The sequence below is a fragment of the Centroberyx affinis genome, unplaced genomic scaffold, assembly GCF_046629955.1.
Source record: "Centroberyx affinis isolate AG114_WGS23_722 - 3 ecotype Tasmania unplaced genomic scaffold, CSIRO-AGI_Caff_v1 ptg001950l_1, whole genome shotgun sequence".
Lineage (NCBI taxonomy): Eukaryota > Metazoa > Chordata > Actinopteri > Beryciformes > Berycidae > Centroberyx > Centroberyx affinis.
The window spans coordinates 42,717-53,063 of NW_027280307.1; the positions used below are offsets into that span (position 1 = coordinate 42,717).

The 10,347-nt window shown below is 43.4% G+C and overlaps 1 protein-coding gene across 1 annotated transcript; it reads left to right on the forward strand.

Annotated features, from left to right (window-relative positions):
• Positions 1-323: 323 nt before the first annotated feature.
• LOC139653707 (centriolar coiled-coil protein of 110 kDa-like) lies at positions 324-9,043 on the forward strand. The gene is made up of 14 exons (XM_071530646.1): positions 324-388; positions 646-817; positions 2,111-2,239; positions 3,328-4,561; positions 4,844-4,965; positions 5,266-5,443; positions 6,621-6,730; positions 6,894-7,010; positions 7,181-7,282; positions 7,417-7,533; positions 7,682-7,755; positions 7,928-7,981; positions 8,113-8,172; positions 8,278-9,043. The coding sequence occupies exons 1-14, from the start codon at positions 324-326 to the stop codon at positions 8,351-8,353; spliced, it is 2,610 nt and encodes an 869-aa protein (XP_071386747.1). The 3' UTR covers positions 8,354-9,043.
• The last annotated feature ends 1,304 nt before the right edge of the window (positions 9,044-10,347 follow it).

Sequence of the window (10,347 nt, forward strand, 5' to 3'; positions counted from 1 at the left end):
GGAGTAATCGTAATTCTTATATGTGAAATCTATGGAGCAAATGACAGTGACACTAATCTATAGCCACCAGTTCTTATTATAAATGTATGGCATTGTGTAGTGGCATACGATTGAGTAATTTGCCGGGATATATGTTTGATTCATTGAGATTATGTTCTAATTTGTGTAGCTATATCAACAGCATAGGACTCAGGCTTACACCCTGCATTGCCTTGTCTTGCCTAAAGGGTCTGTACTATCCATTTGCTGACGAACGTTTCAGAAATAGCAACTCTTTATTGATTAGACACACGATTCCCCATCCACTTCCATCAGACCCGGAAATGGAAGTCAGTCACCAGCCTGGCTCCATAGAACAGAATGGCTGGAATGTGATGAGTGTGATACAGTAGCTGAGGGCAGACAGACCCTCTTTTGTTGCATTTGTCCTGCTCTTCCAGTTGCTCATAGTTTTACAATCGCAGATAGGTTCGACTAGTAACCCACACCCTCATGGTTCACATCACAGGGCTTTGTTGTCTTCCCACTCCCAGCTGCAGTCCAAGTGTGTTGACACTACAGTCCAAGCACCCGGTCTAATTCCACACTCTCCATTTAACTTAACAGCTGGCTGACAAGGCTACATGGTGTGTGTTTCCTAATCAGAGTGTGGAGGTGCGGGTGTCCAGAGATGGAAAGCTATGAGGAGTTCTGTCTACGAAGTCTGACCATACTGCAGGAGGAGGGGAACTTCAAGAAGACGGCATGTGAGCCACACGGTCCTCTGAAGGCTCTCTCTATCATCCGCTTCCATGGACAGGCTGTGCTGTCACCACTGGTAAGGCAGAAATAAAGAGACCTGAGACACTAGATAAGTGCCAGTGTCTCTACAGACTGTAGAGACACTGGCAATTAATCACCAAAGTTTCCATTTAGCTTTGTAAGGTCAGTGTGTGTTCTGAGGAACAACTACGACTTTGATTTTGACCCCAATCTTTTACATTTGTGTTGGATAGATGGTGAAATTTTGACCATATCTACCCCCCAATTACGCCATCTCACAGTTTTAGAAGACTATGGTGAAAATGCTGCATTGAGGTCTTTCTTAGCCGCTCTCTCTGTTGTGAAAAGCTGTCTAAGCCTGGAACTTGGATGCTTATTTGGTTCAAGAAATTACTCCAGTCACTCCAGCCTTATTCATCAAAGGTCGGCAGAAGGCATAGCTTATGAATGTCTTTGAGAGGTTTCAAGGTGGCGTTTTTACGCATTTAGACCAGTTTGTTGCCATGAAGGTGACTCTGCTTTTTAATGACAATGTGTTTGGTTGGTTTCCCTGGAGAGGCTGTGTATGTGTGACTCCTCTCCTGCGGCTGGGTTTCTGTAGCTCCATAGTAACAATAATGCATTGCTTACTCATTTTGGTTACAGTGTAGCAATGAGAAGAATGTTATGATACATAATGAATACATACAATGCTGTCAGCATTGTATGTATTCATTATGTATCATGTGCACACAAATTATGTATCATGTGCACACAAATGCATAGACAATTTCAATTTACCTAAGGGATATTTACCTAAGCGTATTCGAAAAACACCCGTTCTTTGAGAAAGTTACACAGCGTATCTGAAACATGGAGGCTCACTGGTCAGAATTAGATCAGCAGCTGAGAGAGGAGATAATTGATGACGAGGAACAACAACAAGGTTGTTTTATGTTAGTCAGGAGGATCCATCTGCTGCTGACTGCTGACCAAGTGAGTTTACAGGAATCGCCAGATGAAGGAGATGATGGTGGATTTCAGAGAGGCCAACGTGAGGCTGAAGGGTGTGTGTGTGTGTGTGTGTGTGTGTGTGTGTGTGTGTGTGTGAAAGGCATCAAGATTTCTCAACATCCCAGAGATTAAGGAGGGAGAAGATTATGTTATCAGTAATAACAGAATAAATCACAAACCAACCTCAGATAAATACATTTTGTGAGTGCTTGTTCGATCTTTTCTCACGTGTGATGCTATCACTTGACATTGCTCCATAAGTGGCAAATTCCATCAAGCGTACCTCAAGACGTTCAAGTATTTTTAAAATATAAAATATAATAATATTTAAAATGTGTGTACGTTCTATTTCCAGTTGAGTGCAGAGCAGCGCAGTGAGATGTGTGACTACAGACAGAGGGCGGTCCAGCTGGAGGCGGACAGGCAGAGCCAACGGAGGAGCAGTCTTTTGGCCCGGGTTCAGGACATCCTGGACCAGGCTCAGGTCAGCAGCACAGTCTGGCCCTGGCTACAGGCCTGGGTGTGGTCCAATAGGGAGTTTATATTTGTAGGGGATCCTGATCCTAATAGCCAACAATAAATTAATATAGGATGTTATGTAAAATTAATGTGATACTGTATAGGTTTACAGTGTACAAAATATTAGGACCACAATCATTCGACTGACCAGGTGAAAACTATGATCCCCATTTGATTACATTTTGATTAAATAGGGATTTTAGCTTTCACCTGGGCAGTCTGTTTCATAGAAAGAGCAGGTACTCCTTGCACTGTAGTATACACATATACTACATTCATAGAGTTATAGAAATCATATAGCCTAGATTTTACTGCATTATGCTCAGTTTAACACTTTGTTTATATCTTTTTATAAACATGCTCCATCCAAAATTCTCAAATATACCCGTATTTGAAATAGGTCTGTGTGTCAATCCCACAGTATAGCAGAAAAATTGAATTACAGTCTGACCCAGAATCTCTAGTGACATTTGCAGTCTTGAGTACAGGTTGTCTGACTCAACAATTTCTCCAGTAGGCTGTGCTATTTTTACCTGTTTATGGCCCTGCCTTGTCAACTCAACATCTAGAGCAAATTTGTCAGCATGCTAATCTGCTCTAGTTTTGAAATTTCTGGGCTTTGAATACGGTGGTTGTGGTCTGTGATATGTTTGCACTACAACCAAAAGACAAGGAAATGTCTGTACTGCAGAAAGCCAGAATGAGTTATTTATTAAGAGAGTAAAGTAAAAAAAAAAGTATAATTCACATTTTACTTGGATTGTCCAATGCTGATACTTAACGTCAAGTACTATCAAGTTACTATAATGTGTCACTAAAAAGTCTACTGAGTTTCAGGTGATACAGTAGTATGAATTAGTCTATTGACGTGACTGGGTTAGGGTTAATCTTAGGGTTGGGTTAAGAAATAATAAAATAATTTTTGGTGAAATAGGGCAAATAAGGTCATTAGCTGGTCTTCCTTCATTGTCATTTTAGATTATTAGCAATTATTTGATGATGATTGGTGATTGATGTACTTGCAATTCATTGGTTAATTATTATCTCTAACAGGTACATAGAGTACCAAGTGAAGAGGTGGACAGACAGCCAACTCCGCCATATTGTCCTTCCCCTAAACCTGAGACAGTCAACGGCTACACCCTGGTCACTGACTCACCTGGGCTGCCCAGAGACCCTGGATTTGGGCTTCAAACAAGTGATCGGCCCGCTACGCCATGCTCTGAGCCCCCCTCTATCCTCAATGGCTACAGGGGAGAGGAGCAAGTGAAGGAGGAGAGGGAAGAGAAGAGTGAGGAGGAGGAAGAGGACATTAGTCTGGATAGCCTTCTGAAGAGATCAAGGGAGTATGTGAAGAGAGAGCAGAGTCAGCAAGGGTCAAAGGTAATCAACAGGGTCACCCGGACTCCCCCGCCGGAGACCCTCTCTGACAAGGAGAATGAGAGTCATAGTCCGCTGGGGGACACTGGCATTGAGTTTGGATTCAGTCTGCACCATAGCCCCATAGGCCTACTTCAGACCCAGACCCAGCATCAAGCTCTGTATGACCCCCATTCCCACCAGTCTGGCTGCCTTTCACCTAGTCTACCTGACCCGTATGCCCGCCTCCCCAGTCCAGAACCCAGCATTAGTCCTCGTGCACAGAGACGCAGACCACGCCCTGTTTCTGCTGGTAACATCCACATCTCCTTCCCCATTGGCCCAGCAGACCTCATCCCCAGGAGCCCGGGAAGGTCGGGGGAGGGTGCCAGCGTGGCGGCCTGGGGTGAGGCGCTCTCAGGGTCCGTGAGGTCCTCTGACCACTGGGGCTTGGTGGGCAGCGGAGGTGGCAGTGGGAGTAGCAGTCGTCGATCCAGCCACTGTGGCAACAGTCCAGTGCGGGAACTCTGCAGCCCTGTCAGTGCCTCAGGACCCAGCCCGATGGGACACCATGACCATCTTCAAACCGCAGGGTTTCGCCGGCGCTGTCACACCCTCGACAGTCAGCTGCATCCCTCCCACTCCCACTCTGGAGTCGAGCACATAGACCGCAGCCAGGAGAGGGTTCCTCGCTTCATGGCAGGAATTACACGCATGGCCCCCAGTCGATGGACCCCTGCAGCCCCTTTGAACCAGTCATATGAGATAGAGAATCCTTCGCCATCTCTGCTGAGGCCTCATGTGACTCCTGACTCCTTGTCTCAGGTCAAACTCAGGATGGAGGCTGATGGCCCTCACAGGCCAAACAATGGCAGGATTACACCGACCGTGCTCAGAAATGCAGCTGAGCAGCACGCCAGCAAGACGGGTGAGTCTGTGAAAGTGTGAACTCTTTATTGGAGACTCAGTTCCTTGAATACACATGAACTACAATCTACTGAGTTATTTATGTATAATTATTTATTTATGAAGTGAGTTATGTCATTTCATGTCCCTGAGATGTCCCACAGTTGTTCCTAAATAAAAATTGTACAAAACAGAAGGAAAGGGATAAAAACCTTTTGGTAATGGATAAATGTTTGTGTGTGTGTGTGTGTGTGTGTGTGTGTGTGTGTGTGTGTGTGTGTGTGCGCACGTCACACGTCATCAGAGGAGACCCAGCGGCGAGTGCAGGCTCTGGAGGACATGCAGAGGCGTTTGGAGGAGGAGCATGCCTTGCAGATGTCTCTGCTCCTGGCTGAGCAGGAGAAAGAGCAACAGCGCCTCTGTCTGGTCAGCACTAGGAATTACACCATATCTCCTCTAAAAGTAGTACAGGCCCAGGAACACAGAAAAACATTTCCCATTTATTTTGTGCTTTTGTGTGTACATTTGCATATGTGCAGGTTAGGTGAAGTGGCCAAAAGGAATACTGTTTTATGCTTGAGATTTATTATATAGTTTGGTTGCCATGCCACTGTGAATGAATGTTATCTTCACTCTCACTTGTTCAAGGCTTCCCACTTTTTGTAGTTGCTCCCGAGCAAGAGAGATAATGGTGCTGTGTGTGTGTGTGTGTGTGTGTGTGTTTAGGAGCTCGAGGAGAAAGACAGAAGATTGAGGGAGCAGGGGTGTGACCGACCTCTGAGTGGGGATGCTGTTGGGCGGGATCGCAGGTCTGTGAGTGACAGCTATCCTGTTGTGAGCCCCTCCTGCCCTGGACTGAGCCCTGCCCACACACCGTCTGAGCGATCACCTGGACACAGTATAGGTACGGTTTCACCATGGAGACTTATCAATTGGTTGGTGTTCATGAAACAGCAGTGACAAAATAATGTCGTGCTCAGAGATAGTCGAGTGGTTAAGTCTACCGCCTCTGGAACATCATGGGGGCCCAGCTGGCCAACGACTGAATCCCGCCAGAGGTTTTTCTCCCGTCACTCCCCTGCTCTGTCTCCCTGTCTACTTTCCCACTGCCACCATAAAAAAATAAAAATACTAAAAGGCGCATGGACTTTAGACTATACTCACTGCTAAAAGAAACGCAACACAATTTCAAGGGCTATATAGCTGGGTGAATGTAGCATAAGATAATTATATTGGACTTTTTTTTACTTCATTAGTGAACAATAATCATGCACACTGTAGTTTCAGTGCTAAAACTGATCCCTATCTAGCCAGTGTTGGGGTTATGTGCAAATCTTTTATCCTCATGGTAAGGAGTCATTTGTGTCTAAAACAGCCAAAACAGTGTCTAAAGTGTTCCCCATAAAAGGCCATGAAATGTGGCTGGGTTACTTCATTATGCCAAGATGAACATCAGAGAGCTTTAGGCCTCTTGGAGGCTGGAGTTTCAGATGCACTGTTCACCGGCTGAATGAACGGCGTACAGGGAGTGAAAATGACCGACCAAGATCAGGACGTCCCAGGGTCACCACCAGGATGTTCAGTACATCAGGAACCTGCTTGGGTCCATGAGGAGACACTGTGTTTCCTGTGTGAATGCTAGAGGGGGCTGTGCATGCTACTGAGCTCAGAGAGTCATTCAATTTAACTGGTGGGGTGATTTCAAACATCATGATTTTTTCATCATGATGTTTCTCATGTTGTGATTTTCAGTTGGACCCCTACATGCTTCTGAATCTAGTGTCACAAACTTTTATTGGTTATTATTCACAAATTGTTTACACAAATACTGAACACTATTAAATATCACATTAATAAAATAATATCTGAAATTAGCTCAGTGTTGGGTATCTTTTGGCAGTGGGTATATATTGCAAATGCGGCATGCCCTCTTAAATCCACAAACAAGGCAAAGAGGCTTTCTTGTTCCTAGAAATTTATCAGCGAAACATCACTACCTGCACAAAAGCCTATGTAGTTCATACAGTACCCATCGAAGTGGTGTGTTTACGCTGACAGTCTCTCTTTGTTACTCTCTCCAGGTTTCCCCTCCCCTCTCAGTTCCAGTGTGTCCTCTCCCTCTGTCCCGCCCCCTGTCTATCTGTGGGGGCCCACCTGTGGGGCTAGCAAGCCCCGAGCAAGGCTGAGTCTGGTGGGTATAATAAAGTAGTTGTGTGTGTGTGTGTGTATTTATAGATTCACCTTTACCTATTTCTTAAAAGTTATCAGCCCACATTCTTATCTTCTTTGTCAGTACTCTTAGTGGGTGTGGGTTTACGCAGAGTCTCACATAACTTCCTTATTGCATTCCCCAGGTCCTGACAGCAGACCAGCAGAGGGCGCTCTGTCGACTTGGCGCCATTACTCGCGGCTTCCTCACACGCCGACTGCTCAAAATAGAGAAGGTCAAACACCTGCGCCAGACCGTGCTGGTGAGAGTACACACACATATACACACAAAAACCACACCCGCAATGTGCACAGCCACCTGAGAGCAGCAATGTCAGTGTAAAAAGCTTTATCAGGTGTATTTGTTGTGTTACTGATTCGGGAGGAAAAAAAACCCTTGTATGTTTGTGAATGTGTGTATTTGTGTGGTCAGGACACACAGGAGTTCATCCGCTCATTCCAGACTGAAGCTCCACAGAAAAGAGGCACCTTCTCAGCACAAGACCTCTCTCTGCAGGAGAGAGTCAGAGCCCAGGTACAAATGACACACACACACACACACACACACACACAGACAAATAGAAACACACATCTACTGATACTCAGGACTGACAGTAGAGGAGAACATCATCTTTATTTGTATTTTTTTGTGTGTGTCTTGTCCCTCAGTTACGTGCAGCCCTGTATGACGTCCATGACATCTTCTTTGAAATGCCTCTGGAGGATCGATTAGCACTGCTGCAGCAGGACAGGGAGCTGCGTGCGGAGAGGAAGCTACGAGAGATGGTTACCTGATACCTGATGGCACTTAATTACATAGACTCACTGCCTACTGTTAACTACTGTCATGCTCACTCTTACGCTCTCAACACCATTAATTCTATTGTGAACTTTAAAACTATGTCCTTGTTTTCTGATGGCATCAAACCCACAGGAGAAAGCCAAGTGCCCCAAGGAGAGAGTGGTGCTGTCTGCTGCCACACAGAGGTCACTGGACAGGAAAAAGAGGTGAGATGGAGAGGGTGAAGCAGAAGAAGAAGAAGAAGAAGAAGAAGAGGTTTCATAGCCTGCATGTTAATGGTTTGAGTCAGTGTGGATCTACTGTATGAGATCTAATTTTTAGATCTTATATTTTCATTATCACCAGTGTTTTTATTGCGTGCGCTTGCTGCTCCTTCAGGGTTGGAGAATCCCCGGCCCAGGCTAGGAAGCCAAAGAGCCCCACTACCAACAGGTACCAAACAGAGCTCTGGAATTTATTAGTCACTCTGCTGTTTACCAAATGCAGCTGCGTGCTGTCATTATTGCCCCGTTATATTTAGCTGTGTTTCCTGTCCTCTGCATGCTTCCTCTCTCCTCTCCCAGGATCCTGAAGCCAAGCCAAGGCCAAAATGCTCCTGTCCCAGGCCAGCTAAACCGCCAGGGGTCAGTATAGTCTTGTTTTTTGTTTTTTTTACAATGGTTAAGAACATTATCTGAACCACTGTCTGTGAATGCATCTCAGCATGAAACTGGGTGTTTTCCTTTCAGGAGCTGGTACAGAAAGACCCCCGAGGAGAGAGTGAGGCGCTCAGACAGCCTGAAGAAGCAGCACTCTCTGGGTTAACAGGTGACCCACCTGAACTGGCAACTTGAATCTTTAGTCTTTAATACAAATCTTCAACCACCACAACTCCAGTCAACGCTGCTAACAACATGATCTTCTCTGTTCTACCTTTTGGAGTTCAAATGATTGTATTCAGTACCACACTTTACCTTATGGATAAATCACAATGCCATTGTTTTTGACCATTTTGTTGTGGCTTGCCAAAATAGTTTTAGTATTCCTCGACTGATTCTTATCCAGAAGACTCACATGTAGCAGATGCCTTGTGTGGGATATTTAATCACTATGTAGATGAATTTAAAGGTTTTATTGAGAAACTAATGAAAAAAAACCCTGATGTATTTAATGTAAGCTAGAGAGAGTTGGTGATAAAGGGATATTTGGTGAAAACTTTTCATCTGTGCCTAAGAAAAATGATAATGCCTTCCTTCCTATCTCTAATAATTTAGCATGCTTACGCTTACCCATTGTGTTTTTAAACATCTAGTACTTGCCTTGCTGTTATTCTCTTTACAAACACGGAAGTCATGCTGGCAGTCACATACTGTAGTTGACATGAAAATACTGAATATTCAAGTGTATGTAGTTTTATGTTGAAGGGCTCTGAGTACTTTTTTTGTGCTCTGTCTCTTTATTTGATGGTGCTGAGAGTTTTTATCACCTTCTGTAACATTTCAGTGTGTTTTATTGTTTGGCTTAGATCAATGCCAAATAAAAAAAATCCTAATGTATTCGTGCACACAGTTGAACGCTGTTACATTTGCTGAGATTAACGTCGCTGCACATTAAAATGATGACATGATGCACAGCAGACACAGTAAGTGAAATATTTCCCTTCAGCAGTATAATTGTAAATTATCACAACCATTTAGAATGCATGCCAAATTCCCCGAATTATCAATTATTATCATTATAGGTTACGTTTCCAACTGCCCTGTTCGAGAATAAAGGCCAGACTCAGAATACAGGAGTATCGATGCAAACTGAATTATCTACATATTTATTCACCTACTTGATCACTGCCACCACCACACTTTTGGCCTTCTGCTGTAGTAGTGCTGTTCAGTAATTCTTCTCACCTGCTGACATTACTGTGCTCTATCTGTTGTTGGAAAAAAGCTTCTTTTTTTTCTTTTTTAAATGCCAAGTTGTCAACGGTGTTTTCTATAAACACAATCAATTCTGAAAAAGCTGAACTTTCTGGGTACACAGAGACTGTGATTAATTATAAAACGGAAAGAACAATTAGATGGGACAAATAAAAAATAAAAACAAGTTTGTGAGGACAAGCAGGATCGTGAATGTTGTATGTGTGGGTGTAGATTACGATCAAAAGAAATTACACTACACACCCTTGTCATAATCATGTTGTATGTTTAAGGAATACAGCTGAGAATGAGAGTAGCATCATAAAATGTATATTGTATAAGTAGTGTTGTTCTTAATATATAAATCAAATCAAACATACAAATTGTTATACTTATAGTTGTTATACAATTAGAGAGGACATTTTATTTTACAAATTAAGGACATTTCAGGGATATATAGTGATATGCTTCAGTTAAGGGGAATCAGTTCATCATGATTCATTCATTTTCCCTTGAAAATGTCTTTCCATGTTTTTATGCATATTTTATATTTGTGATATTCATTTATGTTTTTATATGCTTTATCTATGTATGGATTATTATGTAAACAGTGGAGTGAAACTAACATTTATTTTGAGATTATTTTCCATCAGCAAGTAGGCTTAACCTTCAAGAATCTGTATACATAAAAACAAAAAACAAACAGGAGTTGGGTTTGAAAACAACTGCCATTCTGCTATAATACATACCAGCCTGCCACAAAAGTCACAGAACATGTTGAGAACTGTCTTTGGCCTGAAGGTTTGGTGTTGGCACTGAAGCACAGAAAATACCCTCTGTGAACAACAAGGTGTGGCACTTAAACAGTCTTTTGGTGGTTGCCTAATATCATCCTGCTGTGTAGTG